At 39.6% G+C, this 19,734-nt stretch overlaps 1 protein-coding gene across 2 annotated transcripts; it reads left to right on the top strand.

Moving 5' to 3' along the window:
* Positions 1–7: 7 nt before the first annotated feature.
* Positions 8–16,648, top strand: LOC114874870. 2 transcript variants are annotated; one of them, XM_029184569.2, is made up of 11 exons: positions 8–360; positions 1,977–2,414; positions 10,180–10,494; positions 10,783–11,007; positions 11,148–11,456; positions 11,548–11,847; positions 12,012–12,317; positions 12,386–12,688; positions 15,759–15,903; positions 15,970–16,130; positions 16,225–16,648. In XM_029184569.2, exons 2-11 carry the CDS (start codon positions 2,342–2,344, stop codon positions 16,560–16,562), a joined length of 2,475 nt encoding a protein of 824 aa, XP_029040402.1. In that variant the 5' UTR covers positions 8–360; positions 1,977–2,341; the 3' UTR covers positions 16,563–16,648. The 2 variants fall into 2 exon arrangements, with proteins under 2 accessions (XP_029040402.1, XP_029040403.1); XM_029184570.2 differs by lacking the exon at positions 8–360 and adding an exon at positions 394–476.
* The last annotated feature ends 3,086 nt before the right edge of the window (positions 16,649–19,734 follow it).

The raw sequence follows: 19,734 nt of genomic DNA, 5'->3' as shown, positions 1-19,734 counted from the left end.
GACGACAACGACGCCGACCGGCGATCATCATCCGTCCTACCGTCTGCAGTTGCAGTCGGCCACCGCGCTCACCATCGAGCACGCGACATTCCGTTCGTGGGGATTCCCGACGCGTTCAACGTGCCCGTTCGCTCTGCCACTCGAACAGGATACGTGGATAGTGAGTCACACAGGTGGTATAACGCAGCAAGCTGGATAAGAAATCCTACTTCTAAGACTCGATTTCGATCGATCGCAAGCGATACCGATCGGCACCGGTTTCTCTACTCGCCGTCGAACCGCGCGTCTGATGACTCCTCGCGTCCAGTGATTCGGGGACAGTGAGGGTACTCACGCGAAGAAGGGGTATCCACGGTGACAGTGAGTAGATACCGTGAATATTGTGTGCACTCGGACGGTAGGATACGCGTCCGGTGAAGCTCACGGTGACGAGTAACGAAGAAAGGTTTTGGAACCACTGACGCGACGATACCAAGGTTTTCGAGTTTCCGTCATTACCCGTGGGAACGTCGAATAATTTCGTAGGGGAAAGCGACGTATTCGCGACGCACAACGGACGACGGACTTTCGAAATATTCGTCGACTTTTTGCCTTTCTATTTGCGTAGGATGTCCCTCGCGGGATCGGCAAATCGCGTACGATTAAAGTCGTTACTTACTTTCGAAGGTGTTTCGAGATTTTCCTAAAGCGGTGAATCACCCGACCGATTCCGTTACTCGCGTTCGCGGAAAGTTCAAGGAAATAGGAGGGTGTGCGCGAGAACTAGCCAACTCGGTACCGATCGCTTTCTGAAGTCGTTGCATTTTAGCCCGATTATTCCCGATCCCCTAAACCCCATTATATGGTAATTGCTTTGGCACGTACCCCAAGATATGCTGTTATTTCATGCACGAGTAGCTTTGACATATTGGGAGCATAATTGTCCTGGACAGTGCACCGTGAAACGCGCGATTCCATTCGGTCTTCGAACTTTTACAAGATAATTGATGTGTAACGAATTCGAATTGTTATCTGTGAAACGATTGAGTAAGAATTAGGAAATTTTTCTGCTGGATTTTTTCCTGCTAACGAGAAATCGTGCTCCAGAACGTTCTGTTCGTTCACCTCGTCGCTGATCTGGCTCGCAGATCGTCGATCGTAGACGTTCATTGATCGATGTTCAGACACTGTTTTTTATTCCTACCTCGTCCAAGGCATGAGTCAACGTTGCTCGATATTTGAAACGATCGCTGCGAGGTACGTTCGAGCCGTTCCACTCTTAGAGCAAGCTCGAATTTTTACGTAATTCGTCGGCCACTTGTGCGTCACTTTGCAGCAGTAAATAAATAAAGTCTCAAGAAAATAACAAGAAAATTTCACCTTTAATCCCTCTTGCACTTTCACGTTACAGTGTCCTCGTTTGCGATCAATAAATAATCCGGATAAAGAAAGAAAGGAACTAAAAGTAGGTAGGCTCGTTGAACAATCGTCGGGTACGGAGCAGCTTAACGAACAAGCAAGAGATCTAGAATCGCGCTAATTACTCGCTTACTTTACGATCCTCGATTTCCTGGCGGTCGGGAAAAATCACGGCCGGCGTTCATTTCCGTTCACGAATCGGTAGGAACGATAAATCACGGGTTATCTTGGGGCCGGTTGAAAGTTACCTGTACGGATCAACGTCACGTTGCAATAACGGAACTACGTCATAAATTAGCGAGCCAACCTCAGAGACCAGGTTAGCTTCGATAAAAATTCCCTGGCCACCTCGAATCGCACCGGTTTCTCCCGTGTTCTCGGCGCCGTTCCCTTCCTCGCGATCCTCAAAGGTCAAATACTATTCGCCAACTGAACGAAAACCCTTACAATTATCGACTCGTCACCGGGATCTTCGTCGATCCTTACCTTAACCCTCGAACAAGACGATGTTTCATCGCGTTGCTATCGAGGTCAAGCTTCTCTCACGTTAATATAGAATCCTTCGTTGTTCGATCTAGAGAAAGGAAGCAACCGGAAGGAAGTCCGTTTGGAAGCGCTTCGCACGGAAATTGATCGAAGAATCTTCAGGGCAGTCGAAGGAGAAGGAGAATTAAATTGCAAAGTGTTAGAAGAGAAATTGAAAGGAAGAAGTGCAGGGTGGAAGTTGAAGCAGTTGGTGCGTCGGAAGAACATTTACACAGGTCGTGAAACACGGTAACACGGAGGGGGTTTTACATGCGTCATCGTCGTGCGGGTACAAATCGCACGCGACGAAACGTTTCGACGGCAGTACACGTGCGTAACGACGCGCTCGATCGCTACAACGTACCGCGCCGTTCTGATCCTCTCAAAAGGATACGTGGTGATAAATGCGGTGCCGGAGATGACGCCGTCCGCGTTCTCCAAAATGCTCACCCGGCTCCTCCTGGTGGGCCTCCTCCTCGTCGCTTGCAACGGTGAGTAAATTTCAACGATCCTTCCTTCTCGCAATCAAAGTTTAATGGTGACCCACGGTGTTCCCTAAAAATACGTCTTTAATTAAAATCATAAACGTAGCAGCTTTCATTCTGAATTGTTCGAAAGCTCGATTATCAAATGAAGAGAACACCATTTTTCATTACGTCAATTTTGTAATGAATTACTTGATGAGAATATTTTCATGAATATTCATCGAGTTACTACCAAGAAAAATCTCCGGAAGAAGCGTCAGTTGAAAATTTTTATTTTTCTTCTATTTTCTACGAAGAGTAATTTCGTAGTGTCTCGAACTTACGAGCAGCGTGTCACAGTGTCAATCGGTTGATATGGCACGAATTAATATGCTATGAGACATCATTTTACGACTTCGAAGGCCTTAACCTCGACAAGGGCCACGTAGCCTTTAAGTAACTTTACAGAGGTTGCATTCGAAATGATCAGCACGAGGGCATTGCTTCTTGTTGTTACTGCCACGTAATATTTCGGTGCGAGTTCAAGTGTCAACACCTTTCAGAATTTTCTAAAAATCTTCGATAGTTTAATTGTTTCACTTATTCTATCGTTAGAGATTAATTGCAATTTCACATCACGTGCCATATTAAAAAGGAATGTGAAAAATTTTGAAGTCTTATCTGAGACCATTTATCTCAAATTGCCTTAAGATACATACTTAAAGCTGGGAACACGAACAAAAGGCATGTGGATAATTACAAATAATTATTATTAACTTTCATGAAGAAGTAACGAAGATTCTGTGAATTTCTTTTAATCCATATATGGAATTTTTCGACTCATCAATCACAATTACGACTATTTTCACCATTTTTATACATTCTACAAAATCTAAATCACCTCGATTTCCTCTGTAATTATAAGTGATCTTTAATTCAATTTTTATAAATTCATTCCATCTCAGAAGTCGCAAGAAAACGCTTTCATTCCCTGGGCCTTGGCAGTGAAATCAGCTCTCAAATCGATTCAGGTTTCAAGACCTCTTTTCCACCATCTACAATCTCGTTTCATTAAGAAGTTTAGCCTCGTGAATGTGACACGTGTAAGTGGTCGAGTCTCGCGATCGTCTGGCGACGCGAAAATCTATGTTAACGAGTTCACTTTCGTCGGGAACGCGTGTCGTTCGAATAACAAGCACGAGACGGCGACGATTTTCGCCGGACGCGAGCGAAATCTCCGCGTCGATCTCGGGCGGATCGGAATCAGAGCGAGACGCGAGCCATCGGTTAGAATCAGGCTGACGAGTTCTGCGGCCGACGCCTCGCTTGTCTGGGCGATTATAATGAAACTAGAAACGTGATTTACTGAATTTACATTCTAATGAAACTACTGCATCTATTCACATAAATAATGCTTGCTGTGGAATTTAAAAAATCATTAAAAAATTAAAATGATTGCAAGATGATGAAATAATAATCAACCGTTCCATTTGTATAAACTACTTTCAATTTGGATAGGTGATCTTTTAATTATTCCGAACGGTGTGTAATGTACGTCATACTTGACCCTGTTCTAGGATATGGGTCCTACGTTTATATGTAAATCAGAGTTAATTCGGAGCACAGAATAGTTGTCCATATCAATGATATTATGTATACTTATCCAAGCGATTATGGATACAAAATGAAAAGTGCAAGAAGAAATAAGTGGAATCTGCCTTTTCACCAACACAATTCCCACGAGGAACGTGCAAATCCCGTGGAGGGTTCGCGAGAGGAACGATGCAAATCGAGGCGATGGAGCGTAAAGAATTCAAGACGATCTTGGGCCACGCAAGAAACAGAAGGGCACACGTTTTTCTCGTCGTACTTCAACGTGCAATAATGTCGCGTTCAAATGTTAAGACGTTGATGCATCGACGATGTGAAACCGGTTCAACGTCGAACAGCAGCCTCTGTTGAATAAAGGTAGCGAAGAAAAACCGAGAGGAAACGGCAATCAACGAGGCAGTGTTCGAACTATCCGTTGAATATCGATAACGTTTTGCGTGTAAGGAACGTCAATTATATCGGTTTCAACGTCAATTGCGTGACGTCGATGAAGCCTTTTGTATCCTCGAGTTTCGGCTACCTGGACCTTCTGTTTAATCCTTTTTCAATGCCTTCTCGTAAAGCATTCGCCGAGGAGCGACGTGTTCCCGGCCCGAAAGAACTGGTTCTTCTACGGAGGGTGGTTAAACTCGATGCAATGCGTGCATTTAGTGAAACATCGGTCTGGAATGCAAACACGTGGGGAAGGGTAGGAACCTGCATGGGAACCTATCGCGCGATCCTGCATTACGATCCACGCCGCTGAGTTTTATGCGTTCTATGGATAAGCTCGTTTCACTTCACGGTGAACTGGATTCTTTCTTACGATTTTACGTAATGATCATCCATTTGGGATTATTCGTATTCACCCCTGCAATGGAAGAGAATGAATTATTATTAGTTCTAATTTAAAGTATATTGTTAGTTTATAAAAGGAATTATGTAAACAAAAAGAAAAATAAATCTTTTGTAAGTAAAAATTATTTTTGTTGAATACCTGAAACCTTGCCCTTTACCTTCGAGCTCTAATTTCAGCATTTTATTTCATCATACACAAACTTTGCTTCGAAATATCTCAAGAATGCGCTTCTTACGAGCACGAAACAGAATCCCTACGACTGATGATGGTCAAAAAAGGAGGCGGAACATCCCGACGGCGGGAAACAACGGCTGTAATGAGTCCTGCGAGCGAAGGATGCGCGTTCTTGCGTATCCTTGACACCGTCGCAAGAATTCTCGCGTCAGGCGTATGCCTCGTCGTTTACAGAATTCCCTTCTCCTTCTCTCGAATACGAACGTATTCCAAAACGCATAGTTTGAAAACAGTGGCGTTATTTTTATCCACCCAGTGTATCAACAATGGCCAAACTTCCGCCTCGATGAACGTTTACGCAGCTTCTGAAAACAGTTAAAATAAAGAACTCTTCTCGAGATCAATATTTTTCTTCCAACGTGTCCGCGACGTTCTGACAGCGAGTGGCGCTGAGAAACGGAAACCCGGCTCTTTGGATGGACTTCCGGGGTCGGTTCTAACCAAGGACGACTATCCATTTGATCTTTGTTTATCGAAGAACGGACATGATCCTTGTGCATCGATCGCTCCCGTCACGATGTTAACTAATGAGCCGAACACGTAGGCTCTTGTGTTCGCGTTGTTGGTTTTGTAATATTCCTTGAGAAACTTCGTCTTGAGAATCGAACAATGGAAGGAGAGACTCAGACACGCGAGGAAATATGAATGCATCTTTGAAGCTCGCTTCTTTATTATGCACTTCGAAACGATTGCAGGTTCTCTTGAGATCTGATTAATTGGCTATCTTGATCATTCTATCGCATGGTGTATTAGAAATGAACAAAGAGAAGTAAATGTAACGTTTGATGATTTTAAAACTTCCACGTATCAAATTCATAAATAGAAAATTCTTATGAAAGAATTATTATTGCACCAAGAATTACCTAACCCTTTTTCAGATAAGGGTGCTGCAGTGCCTTCTATCCTCAAATCTTTAAACAAAGCCTACTTTAATAAATACTTAACAAATTTTGTTTGCACTTTCCAATTTGGTAAAATGATACTTAAACAAAATAATGGCTCTAAGATGCTTCCTGGTTTCTCAAGAAACTAGATTAATATAATAAGTAACATAGGTGTATATTGTAAAGAGACATGTATAAAGTTGATTAAAGTAACTTAATCCCTTGGGTCTCGATTTAACCGGTCTACCTCGATGCTGATTAAGCCGGTTAATCAAGATCCCATCAATCTATAATCTATAGCTCTAAAACACAATGAAGAAGAATAGAAGGATATGAGCGAACTAATTCTCATCCTTTCTCGATAAATCAATTAATCCTTCTTGAATAGAGTAAATTTTCTTGGAATTTTTTTTATCTGATTTAAGACACTTTCTCCCGGAATTTAGAAACGGAACCTTTGCCTAAAATCTTTCCAAGAAACGTGACTACACAAGATGGTTCCTGGAATGATATTTCTTCCTGGTTGTTGGAAGACAGATACGTCTCTAAGAAGTGAAAATTTTTCTTGAAAATGAAATTGATGTCAAGACCAAGAAAGGATGAAACTCAGAGGCAATCTGTTAGAGGCATTTTCGCATTTCCCAAGCATTGATAAGATGTTGCTTGCATAGCAACGTTGTTTCGTTTTGCGCGCTCAATCTCACGAACAGATAAGACACGTAGACATTGCGTTTAAAAATGAACGTTGACACAGTTCCATCAACAATGCGAATTTGCGTCAATTGGGTCCCATTAATCGTAAAACGAACGCGTTCATTCCTTTCGATTCGACTGATTTATTAGCGATGAAAAGTTGTGTCTAAGGATGACTTTCCAAGTTCGTCGACAGACGAAGATGAATGGATTGCATCCTTTTAATATTTATAAGTCATAATGGTGACAAAAATTTACACAGTATCTAAATACGTGAAATTTATCACAAGCTTTGTTATGAGAAAAGTTCCAAAATGAAATGGGACAGGTGGTACCATATCACCCCTTTGAAATGTATTTTTCGAACTGTTTAATTAAGCATCCTTTTCGAGGAAGTCGATTAATGCTTCCTCTTATTCATTAATGAACAAGTATTCCTAGGAACTGAATCTTCCGGAATTGTAGTTCAAATACACGTTTCCTGATTTACGAGGCAAGACCGTTGCTAATTAAACAGACGAATTTTCACGTTCTTGACAAATATTCATTTCTTCGTATTTCAAGTTTGGCCCACGTATACTGAAGTTACTATTTCTCCCTAAATCTATTTTTAACTTTACACGGTATTTAAAATTTAATCATAATTTGCAAAATTGTCTGGAAGCGTTAATATTTGAAGTGTAAAATTTTTCGAAATATCCATCAAAAATTTCTATCAGTCACGTGAAGCCTCGAGTTGGAGAAATTAATAAGAAATTCTCTTTCATAATACCACAAAAATATTCAAATATTCCAAGAACTATGCCTAAAATTCAATTTCACCCATTAATTAATTTACCTCCTTTGAAATGAGATATTTCTTCGGTTATTACGACGAGAAATTTCTGTGAAGACAACGCCCAGTCGAGCATTTTGAGTTTCACAACGCGTCTACATGAGAAAAGAAATCGATGAGCCTCTCTAATTGTCCTGTCGAAGACATTGGTTGCAGGTTAATGACCGTCGTTACGCGCCTATCGGCTCGTTCTTAATTACGGAACGAAATCGTCTTTCAGGTAGCCGAATCCATCTTTTTTTTCTGCCCGAGTCTTTTCTCGTTGAGCTGTTTCTTGCTACAAGAAACGACTGGCCTTGTCTTACGGTCGATAATCTTGGGATGAGATTCTATTGTTGTGGAATTAGTCACAGAGAGGCCTGTGAAGGTACATCCGGGATGTGGTTGGGCCAGGTCGAATACCTGAAATTCCACAGGTTTAATTAGACAGGGACCACCTGTGGTTAATCGACCGTTAGATGTTTAATTGATGCAGAAAAAAATAACGGAGATATCATTGAATTAATTCAAGATTTTTTGTTTAATTTGCTATGGGTGCATCTCTGACAAGGACTGTTGATCAAGTGTTCCTCAGAAATTCATATCTAAAGGGTGAAAATAGTCCTTAAAATAAAGAATGATAAATTTATGTGACTATACGAAGTAGCATATTAATTCCATGGATTTACATAATTGGATGATTCATTCGTTAACCATCTATTTATTCGCAGCATTAAAGTTGTACGAAAGTTTTTCAAGAAACGATGACACAGCACGTCTTCAAATAAGACTGAAAGAAATCGTTCATGAAAATTGATCAATGACAAGTATCAAGTATAAGCTGAAGAAAGTAAGAAAGTAAGAAAGTAAACTATGACTGGTTTGTTTGAATAATGTACATGATTGTGTCAAATGACGAAGGATAGCCAATTTAAAATGTAAATCGTGTATGAAACGTTGGCAAAAACGATATTAGGTGCTAGTAGAAGAAACAGGGAACAAGGAAGCAACGTTTCCAGTGTTCAGTTACGAGGACGAATATTCGTTTAACAATCTCTTGTATGGAAATGATAGTTATTCGAGGAGAAAGTTTTACGATAAAAACCTTAACCACTTGCAAAATCCTCTCTTTAAAATCTTAATGTCTCTTTAACATTTTGAACACTGTATCAAACTTTTACACAGATTTGTCACCTAATTTAAGAGGACAATTTTATTTCATATACTAGTACTGTAGCAAAATGTGTTAAAAAATTGGGCCATCGAAATAAGAAAAAGTAACTTTTCCATGATAATTAAATGAAACAGTGAAATCCTCACAAATGTGCATGAAACTATTTCGCCACAGCCAGTGCAAAGTTTGACGTAACATCAATTTCATTTGGTCCAACGTTTACCGTGCGAAACAGCCCGATTTCTCCGCTATTCTGGAATAATTTAGAACGTTGTTAAGTTTCTATTAGCACCGAGATGCAACGGAATTATATTCCATGCTACCGGTACGACACGTATCGTCGTAAAACCGCGGTACCGATGAGTATGTCAATGCAAAGTGGAAACGACCTTCCAGTGTCAGCGACCACTTTGCTCGTCTTGAGGACAAGCTCGAACGTTGGCGAACGTTACGAGACAATACCAAGGACCGAGTTTGGTGGACACGTATTACATACATACCGTGGCCACGTAGAAAGTGTGGAACGGTGCACACGAACGTTCTTTCATTCAGAGAAATTCGAGCATCCTGCTCGTTCGACAAAAACGGCCGACTTTCGGTACAATTAACGATACGTGAGGCGTAGGCGTGTCTTCGTTAACACATTAGCTACCATGGGGGTCGAAATTGTCCTATAATTTATGAATTATTTAGCTGAATGAAATTCATAGACGAACGTGTTAAATAGGGGACCGATGAAATTCGAAGGATCCTTTTGTATGAACTGTTCAGCAAGGTTCAAATCGGAGGACACGAGTTTGTTACTCTGCCCACGTTAGGATAAGGCGAGTTTTACGAGGCTCGTTAATCTCTCTTTTCACAAATATTTCATTATCGATCCGTCCCTGGTTCTATTTGCACATGGTGACAGACGCGCAACGCAAGGCGATTGTCTACGTGACTGTCGTTGCTTCCTGCCCGATGTGTCCTACATATATGTTCACCTGAGTTCTTTATGGATAACATGGAACTTGTCCAATATCCGTCCCTGCTGTTCTAATCCCGAAAAGCTCGCGAGCAATTAAAATCGAATTACGAAAATGATGAGTCGAATAGGATAGAGGATAGTACATAGGAGTAGCAGGGTATCGTAATGAACACAAGAACCCTTCGATGCAACACCTCTAAGGAAACATTCAAAGTGACCTCGTTGCTATGAATACTTCCGTTCGTGGATATCTCGAAAAACTTCTTCATGGAAGACCAGTTGGCAATTTAGAGGAACGTGATCGCGTTTTAGATATCTCTCGTGAAATTCAAAATACTGCTGGAATTCTGGAACGTGTCTGACAACCTGTGAAGCAACGTCGCTTCCCTCTTTTCATGGTTCACGACTTCCCCTTTCTAAAATTCTACTAAATATTCAACGCGTTCCAACAGCTTCCTCACAATAGCCTTTCACGCTAAATTTAGATTGATTAACATATTAAACACGGTGGAGGTCATTGATGAGCATTGTTATAAATTTGATAAAATTGAATTCGATAGAAAACATGTGTTCACAGGTGTACCTGTAACGGAGGAGCCTGATGTCACAACCACGATCAAACCTATCAGTACTGCGATAGATAATACGGTGTCCGATGATCCTGAAATTCAAGGCCATCTGATGGACGATGTCCTGCCGGGAACAAAAGTACCACCGAACCCAGTGGTATTTGTAGACGTCCCGGAACACACGGAAACGGAACTTGGGTCGTCGGTGCTTCTGGCATGCAGAACCGCAAATCCTGTGGCCGAGTGCCAGTGGTCCTGGCAGCCTTTACCACCGGTTCATTTGCCCCTTCCGGATATCAGTGAAAGCCCAGCGACTTCGACAAGTTAGTTCTATCTACATTTATACATTATTAAGCCCGACATTCGTTAGAGATTAAATTGTACATTAGAAAATGTCGCATTAAGTCCTCGAAGACTTAAGCTAACTTTGGAAGTAATTAAATATCAAATTAATTACATGAGATCTCTATACTTCAATTATGGATGAAGAGTAGCATTTTTCCCTACAGCTGTGTGCAAAGTGAAATACGATCAGGTTTACAAGGCAGGTCTGATGTTTTCAGTGGCATTCGTGTGTCGCGTATTTATTGGAGTTTGCTTGTAATTTATAGCCACCACAGTCTCGGTGATTCAGACGACAGCTACGCCGACTACCAATCCGTTGCCGGTACAACAATTTCCTGCCTTCGGGAACAATAGCAACGACTGTTCTGTCAGATTCTCGAGCACGAAGCACGAGCAGACCGGATATTGGACCTGCGGCGCGAGATCCTCCAAGAATGATTCTTTCACCAGCACGGAACCTGCTAAGCTGGGCATCATTAACGAGAAACAAGGTACCGATTGGACATTATAAAACTTATCAGTGGGAAAATAAATAAAGATGAACATGAAATTAATGACTTATTGACTTTGACGTTCCCTATAATTTTAAATCATTAACGATTTATAAAAGAAGACACTTATCTGTTTTCAGGTTCGATGGTGGTATTTTCCAAGCTTGATAACGTTGTCGAAATACCAGCAGGATCATCAGCGCAATTAATTTGTCAGACGAAGTCTCCAGTTCGTGAATGCCAATGGTCCTGGAGACAATTGAATCAATCTCAGCCATGGAATTTGGAGATGAAGCGATTCCCAGCCTTTGGCAATGATAGCACAGATTGCAGTATTAAATTTAAGAATGTCCTGGCGGAGCAAGAAGGACATTGGACGTGTGGTGCCAGAATCAGTCCAAATTCCTCTTTCACTCAGTCGAATCCTATAAGATTTGTGATTTCAGAAGGTAATTAAAACTCGACTGTTCCTATGAAAATTCTGTGGTAAGGATTTCAAGTAAGAAGTGAACTAAACGTAGCCATACTTCTGTTTTATAGTCGAGTTCGTACAATTGTCCAGAGGAATTCAGATAGCACCTGGTGAATCGGTGCTCCTCAGATGTCTGGTAAACAAACCTGTGGTCCAATGCGAGTGGTCCTGGAGGTCTACGAATTCCAGTCAGGAGCCTCTGTTAGTTAAAAAATTCAACCCAAATAAAGACACTGATCACGATTGTTCTGTACGATTTAAAAACATCCTGTACGAGAAGGAAGGACTCTGGACCTGCGGTGTTCGATTGTCTCCGGATGGAATCCTACATGAAGCACCTCCTGCGACTGTCAGTCTCCTACCTACAGGTATAAATATTTCATTATTGAGAACCTCTTTAAATTTCCATCGATTTCTGTCCAGGTAGACCAGGACGTTTCTAAAATTCACTGAAACCTAAGATTAGCAAGCAGGACACGTGACTCCGTGTGACAGAACGTGCTTCTAATCGATCGATTTACCCATGTTCCAGCCAAAGTGAACTTCGTTGAAATGCCAGCTGATACTTCCGTGCCGATCGGTACCGAGGCCACGTTGAAATGCGTAACGAGCAGCCGCGTCGAAAAATGTACGTGGACCTGGAAGCCGCTCCACGGAAGTGACTCCGAGATCGTTGTTCAAGAATTCCCAAGCAACGGCGACCTTGGAAGAGACTGCTCGCTCACTCTTGCCCAGGTGTACGCTGAGAAACAGGGTCAGTGGTCTTGCCAGGTGTCCATAAGCTCCTTGAACACTGTTCTGACGTCTCCTTACGTGAAGCTCATCGTCTTCGAGCAAGGTACCTGAAATAATACAAATGAATTAGTGTTGGAAATTTAAACTCTAAATGGTTTCATCGTTCTGCAGACGAGGTAAAATTCTCGGAGCTGTCGCAGGACATCCAAATAGCCAAAGGCAGCAGTGTCCTCCTTCGTTGCATGACCTCTTCAGCAGTGGAGCAGTGTCGATGGTCTCTTACCCCAGTGAATTCGAACACCACAGTGGTGGTGAAACAGTTTCCTCCTATTGGAAACGAAGACAGAGACTGTAGTGTCAGACTGTCTTACGCTCTGGAGGAACAGGAAGGATTATGGACCTGTGGCGCGAGGATACGTGGCAGTCAGAACTACACTGATGCCCCCCCAGCCAAGCTGAGTCTGCTGGAACCAGGTGAGGGTATTGAGCATCATTCGATCGATCATCGATCCTCGGATCCCTGGTCCATGTAGTTCTACGAAATTCGTGAAAGCTTCAAACTGTGACTGCAGGTCGACCTATATAAATTCTGAAGGATGTGTGTTGTGTATATATTTCAAACGTGCAGGATGAGTCCAACTGGCTCAGTAATTTAAAGAATGATCTATTCTTGTTTTTACAATGAAGTGCAAATTGCAAAGCTTTGTGAAAGATAAATTCTTATCATAACAATCGTATCATTTTCTTAACCTTCGTATTTTATGAAACATGCAGATACAATCATCGAGTGACTCATCCTGTACGGCGTGTATACATGATGTATCGTGTAGCAAACATTCACGTTTGTGATCGATATCCTATGGAAGAACGTCACTGGACACCGTCGAAGAATCAGTGATTGGCTTTCAAAGTGTCCAATAAAATCGATCGCTATCACGCGATACTAGGTCAGAGGAATTCGTAGCAAGGGTGAAAACATTGATGATCGATCACGGATCTTGATAGATACGGAATTAATTACGCGTGGATTCCCCGAAGACTGTTGCGGGTGGAGGCGTCACGATGGTGATGGCATCTGCATGACGTTTCGAGCATCGAAACAATGTGTACTTACATCTGTGTGTCACTTTGTATGCAGAAACACTGTCTCTAAAGACGCAGTCATCATTTACGATCATCATTTACACAGGTAGACAGAAGGAAAAAATAAAAGAAAAGATCGTTTCATTTTTATCGATAGATAGACTCTTTCTTTCAAGTATTATTATAATATTATCTCTTAAATGTTAACGATCAATTCATTTTTATTTAATCGTAAGGAATCTTTTCTACGTTTGAAAATAAAGTAAAAAGAATTCTTTGCTATTTACCATGCAAAGTGTTACCATCTACGTCTATCATCACAATTTGCATCAATTAGTATTAGATTTTCTTAATTTATCACTTTATAATTACTTCGAACATTCCACGATTGAATCGCGTAGATTTAATGAATCGCCGTGTCTCGGTGCTGTCACGAAGCCTGGTAATTAACGAGTCGATTGCTCGTTCATTGCAATCACACGTGTCATTAGAAGAAACGTTGAATAACATATCTAACAAAATTGTGTCCCATCAGGTGGCAATTATTTTACCTGTATGATTAACTTCTACGTCTCGTTTGTGTCGGGCATACGTGTTTCCGTGGCTACATGTGCTCACTAAACTATTTTAATAAATATGCATTCTTTATGACGTCGATGACACGTTTCAGAAGATGAAAAAACGAAAATGTAACGCACCTATCGTTATATAACATCTATCACTCAATGTCGTTCACCCTCTCTTATTTATATGATCAACGGTAGGTCTATGTTCAAATGATTTCGCATTTAGCATAGTTAGTAGCGTTAATAGATACGTGAAACTGAGTTCGCAAGGTTTCTCTGGAAAAAATGACGGTACCTTCTTTTTCTACGTCGTCATTTTCTCTAGGGAACTGTACACTTGGGTGCAACGTAGGCTTTTCTTAGTTAAGAAAAAATGAAGGAAAAGGAGTTTCTAGATGAGGTTCTAAGATTCCCCAGAGACTGAGGAAGCCCCCGTTGCTCCCAAGTGTACGTGCAAACCCTTTCGCAAGCACTCTGCCGTTGCATTTATTCTCATTCCTCGTGTTATTTATTGTCGCAAGTCATTATTGACAGGGAAATCGTTTGGAGCTTTGAAAAGATTCTCGTGATCGAATATCACCGACTCTTAGGAGAAGAGTTTGAGAATATCAGTGAATCGAACCTGAGAATTTTTTTTCAAAGTAACTATGTTCGATTCGCAGGACTCGTTTTGACGAACGGCAGAACAATTTTCCTAAATGTCCTGCCGCAGAAACGGGCAGAAAGAAAACGTTCGCGCTAATCTCGAAGCGCATTAGCTAGTAATTATTTAAAAGACTATGCATGGAATTTAAACGTTAAGGCTAAGAATATTTATTTGTTAAGTGAAGTAGATCGTTCAGAAGACGTTCTAATTATGATTAAATATGTCATGAAGAACGAATCGCAAGTTCGTAGTCACGTGTATTACTAAACGAAATGAAAAGTCAAACCTTTACCACACTACGAAAGAGTCCACGATAAAGCAGGTTTCTTTTATTTAGAATAATACGATACGCACTTACTATATATTCATTATACTCAGCTGTACGCTAAAATTAACGCTAAGTAGACAATTCTTACAGTTAAGCGTCCCGTTTGAGGTGTTGCTGTTAATCAGTCGACGACAAAGCGATAATAATAATTCTAATTATCGTGTTCATTAAAGACACGACTGATATTCGTCACGTCGATTGAAAATTTCCGGTTGCGACGATCGTCTCGGGCCCGATCCACGCTATTGATCACTATTGATCCTAAGCAAAGGGGAGAAATTAGCTAGTAATTATTGATTAATTATTGATTAGCTGGTGGACAGGGCCTTATTCGACATACGCGTGCAATAATCAAACGTAGAACGCTTTCGTTTGAAGTTAATTAGTTAAATACCTTCGTGTGCCATTGAGTTACTTGTTAAGTTTCCAAAGCGAGCGATTCGAGAATTTCTTGCGCGTTTCAGCGTCACTCTTTCCGGCATTGTAAACGATTTCTTTGAATAAATGGTAATACGAAAACATCATTCTGGCTTTCCTCATTCCCATTGCCTTCGATACTAACAAACACATACAGACAGCTATGTCACTTGAAATAGTCCACTGTAAATATTATCTATTTCTAAAAAGAAAAATAAAGATGTCTGAATGATTTTCAATGGACTATTTTAAGCAAAACACTCCACGCTATACACGCACATATACACTGAACATTTTCAACACATCCACATACACATACCTTTCTCACAATTTTATAGCAGATAATGTCACTGGATAATTGTTTGCACACCGTTCGAGCACTCAATGCACACACGTCGATCAAGGTTCATTTTCATCGAGGGAGAATCAATCGGCAACGTTTTCTGTGATGGAAAAAATTCTTAAAAAGAAATATTCATTACAAGAAGAATTAATGATTTTTAGAGCCAGTTACCATGGCATTATGGGCATCGCCCCATCAGATGGTCATTCTTACATGCAAGGTAGAAAAGGTGATGCCAAACGTAGAGTGTCACTGGATCCATGCACCTGAAACACACATTTCTCAAAATATTAGTGGAAGCCGGAGGTGAGTATTTATTTGTCCAAGATAATAGATATTGATTCTTTTACCATGTCTCCTTTATATTTTTAGATACAATTTGCAAATGGATCGTAGAACAGGAGTATGCACATTGGAATTCAAACCAGATCATTCGGATTTGGGACAATGGACATGTAGTTTTATTATTTCTGGAGAAAATTCGGAGGAAGAAATAGGAAGTGATTCTATTGTTCTATTAAATGGTTTAGGAGGTATATATAAAATTTTCATCTCCTTATACACTGTAAATTTTAGTTGATAATTTAATTGATAATTTATGAAATATAATTGATTGAATTGTTGCAGATGAGAAACTAGGGTGGATAGTAGGTGCTCTGACGGCTCTTACTTTGTTCCTGATGATTACTATAGTTGTCTTAGTAGTCTGTAAGACACGATTGTTCGTTAGGAAGTCGCCGCCAATTTTGGAGACCGTACCAGCATCTGGAAAACAACGAGATTCACAGCTAAACAATGAACGGTATCCCGAAAATTTAGTAAGAGTAGATCTTCAAGTTCCTGAAAGAAATAATCAAAATACAAGCAACATTGATTGCGTCCTTCCAAATAGAAGTCCACATTTTTGTGAACGAGTTGGGAAATATAAAAACTCCTTGAAAGTGTACGAAAATATGAAAATGTGAGAAACTTGAGTGTTTGATTCAAAATTAATTGTATTGTACAGTCAAATGTATCTTATGATATAAATAAATGTTTATTAGAAAACGTATATTTCGTATATTCAAATTATTTCAAATTATTTCCCAAATCGAATATAAATTAATTCCTCAGGAAAAAATTTTTATTTTGAGCCCCAAACATTAAGTTTGAATTTTAAATATAATATCTGGAATTATTTAATATAGAAGGGCAGATACTATGGTTTTTTAAAATAAATTAAAACTAAGCTGAAAATATTATTTTATTAGCAACATTTTAAAATATTTGTTTTAAATTAAATATATGATTGTATTTTGAAAACAGTACTGCAAGCGCCATCTAACATTGAATGACGAGATGTTCAAAATAAAAAATTCTCTTTTCCTCGAGAAATTAATAATTTTAGCAGTGCACTAATGGGAATATAAAGTGTCGTTTACTTTTTCTACAAAACCACATTGTTTCTATTTTAATTAATGGTTATCGATAGGAGATAAATCAATATTTTACTGGCAGTTGGTTTGAATCTACTGAAGGTAAGAATATAAAGGATCTTCTTAACTTACTGTAGGTACGATATTTTAAAAATTTCCTAAATTATGAACATTGCAAATGAGAACAAATACGCTATCGATACATACTTTCAATTTGAGGAGGAAATACAAAAAAAATCTTTAATTTCCTAACATTGAGGAACTTGATTGCATTGAGATATGTAAAGTATTTTGAAATATTCAATTGCAATAAATACTTCAAATATTAAATGAACTTTATAATCCTTATTAATTTTAGTATTAAAAATTTGCTAGTCAAATTAAAAAATAATTGCATATCCATTAACGTTTCGTATAATTATTTAATACCTCCCTCTGTTTGCTCGTGAAATATTTTTTTGAACGCACCCTGAAATCCTTCGCACTCTTTTCTCCTCGATCCGAGACGTCTTTGAAGTTCTAAATCCTGCGAGGTCGAGGAGCTTAAAAAGAGAAGTTTCCTCCCTTTGACGTTGGATTTCACGCAAGGCTAAGTTATGCGAAGATGCTCCTTGTTTAAACGCAAATTGGGTTTGCTCGACACGAGCTAAGAACCCTCCCCAAGCACAAAGGTCCTCGTCCTTGAAATTAATTCGAAAAAGAGACAAAGGACTGACTATTCTTCGTACAACGTCGTTCAAGCTTCACGGTTGACGAACTGTCGGCACGCGACGAGCAAATATTAGTCGACTGGAAATGACAGTAATTGGACAAATAGTTAGCTGTCAAAGTATACTCTATACCCTTTAAAATAAAAAAAAATCTATCGTTCCATCCAACCAACTCTTGAATTATTATTTATTATTTTTTATAATGTCATTATAAATTTTGAGAAAGTTCTGTATTACCATTCCGATACGCCTTAAAATTCCTATAAACATTCATCAAATCTTTTAGCTCGATTTGAAATTATTTTTTTTTTTAATGGTCGTGGTGATTTATTTCATTGCATTCGAGGCGCGTCGCGTTTGATCGATTTTAGTTAATCGCTTGAGGTTATATAGCAGAATTCCTAGCGTGCTGGACGCCGACGCACCTATTGATTTTACGGGAAAGGGAGGTTAGAGAGAGGAATAAGGGAGGACAAGGGGATGAAGATGGTCGGACAGTTTCCTCTGACCGATGTAGCTTCATTCCCCAGAAGCATTCGCTTAGAAATATCTCTTTGCGCTTATATCATTGCCGTCGTTCATCGTATCAATCGGTTATCGAATAACTGACACACACACATACGACGGTCGTTCAAGAAGTATTGTATTATGCAACTCGGATGACTATGCTATTTCAGAGAATTTCGAACTATTTTCTTTCTTTACTTATGAAATTATTTCTTAATATAATATTAAGAATTTAACAGTAAAAAAAAAGAAATAACTTCATATTTCATTCACATGACGAACGAAAAGGACAAGGTTTGACGAAGGGAAAAACAAAAGGATAAATAGGGGATGAATCGTCTGTTGTTTGTGGATATCCAGAATGAAGTGGTCACCCTGGTCGAAGGCGAATACTCTGGTAATCCTCCGATCTACGTGAGAAGAAAATCAGATTTCTTAAACGTCAGCCAGTTCGAGATGGACCGATGAAAAATTCCCAGGGATTCTTTTCGGCGCTCCCCTGAAAATTGTAATGGACTATCCCTACGATGAGACATGAACCCTAAGAATATTATTTCTTATAGGCAGTTATAAATTTTCGTGAAAAAATGAAATTTGTGAAATTTAATTGTGACAACACATTCAGGAGATAATAATTTTATAAAATTAAAATGTTGCAAAAGTGTGTACTGTTAATTTCATCGCGATCGTTAATTAGAAATTCGATAATTTATGAAGAGATAGTAATTAGGACTCGGCAGCGTGCTCCCCACGGCAAATTATAATTATTTTGTTCGGTGTTCGTCAAATGAAATGGTGTAAACATCTGCGGATTGAATGCTTGTTTTCAATTAAATTGTTCGCGTGCTCACAGTGACAAAACTTTGGAACGCGGCCGCGTAATTATGCACGGGCTAAATTTAAATTCGTCGCGATAATCGATGGTCATTAAATGACAATGGTTCGGGACGAGAAATACGTACGTCGCTGCCTTTGCTTTTAATCCAACTTAACGGCTGAATAATTCGCTTCGATTTGTTCCCGAACGGCGAACAAACGCGTTAGATCTTTTTTCCTCTCTTCGAATTTCAGTGCGAGTCAGATACGTTTATTATTGTCATAATTGTTCATTTTTTCATTATTTCTCATAATTTCAAAAATAAATATTCTAATTATTTCTATTAAAATTATCTTACTGCATATTTGAAATCTGATAATTAAACTTGATAATAAATTTACTCATTTAATGTGGGAAACGGCAAGGCATAGGACGGTCTGAAAAAGATTATCTTAAAAGATCTCATTGGAATCAAGCAAAGCAATCGATTTTTCCCAACGGAAACCCATTAACTTCCGACCCGTTTTCTTTTTCCGTGCAACGAGTAGTCGGCTTACAAGATCGCCAGCCTCGCCGTGGCGGAGTGCAAAAGTTTCACGCGAAACGATTTGAGAACCGTCGCTTTAAAGCCCCACTTATCGAGCGCGTAGTTGGTATGATAATGTAATAAAATAAATGGAGGTTGCTG

Source organism: Osmia bicornis, chromosome 13 (assembly GCF_907164935.1).
Source record: "Osmia bicornis bicornis chromosome 13, iOsmBic2.1, whole genome shotgun sequence".
Classification (NCBI taxonomy): Eukaryota; Metazoa; Arthropoda; class Insecta; order Hymenoptera; family Megachilidae; genus Osmia; species Osmia bicornis.
This window is presented reverse-complemented; position numbering and strand designations above follow the sequence as displayed.

Excerpts from the sequence above, each read along its gene's own strand:
- LOC114874870 (XM_029184569.2), top strand. The coding sequence starts at position 2,342 with ATGACGCCGTCCGCGTTCTCCAAAATGCTCACCCGGCTCCTCCTGGTG. Across the intron at positions 10,495-10,782 it reads AAGCCCAGCGACTTCGACAA|CCACCACAGTCTCGGTGATT; the intron begins GTTAGTTCTATC and ends TGTAATTTATAG. Across the intron at positions 11,457-11,547 it reads AAGATTTGTGATTTCAGAAG|TCGAGTTCGTACAATTGTCC; the intron begins GTAATTAAAACT and ends TCTGTTTTATAG.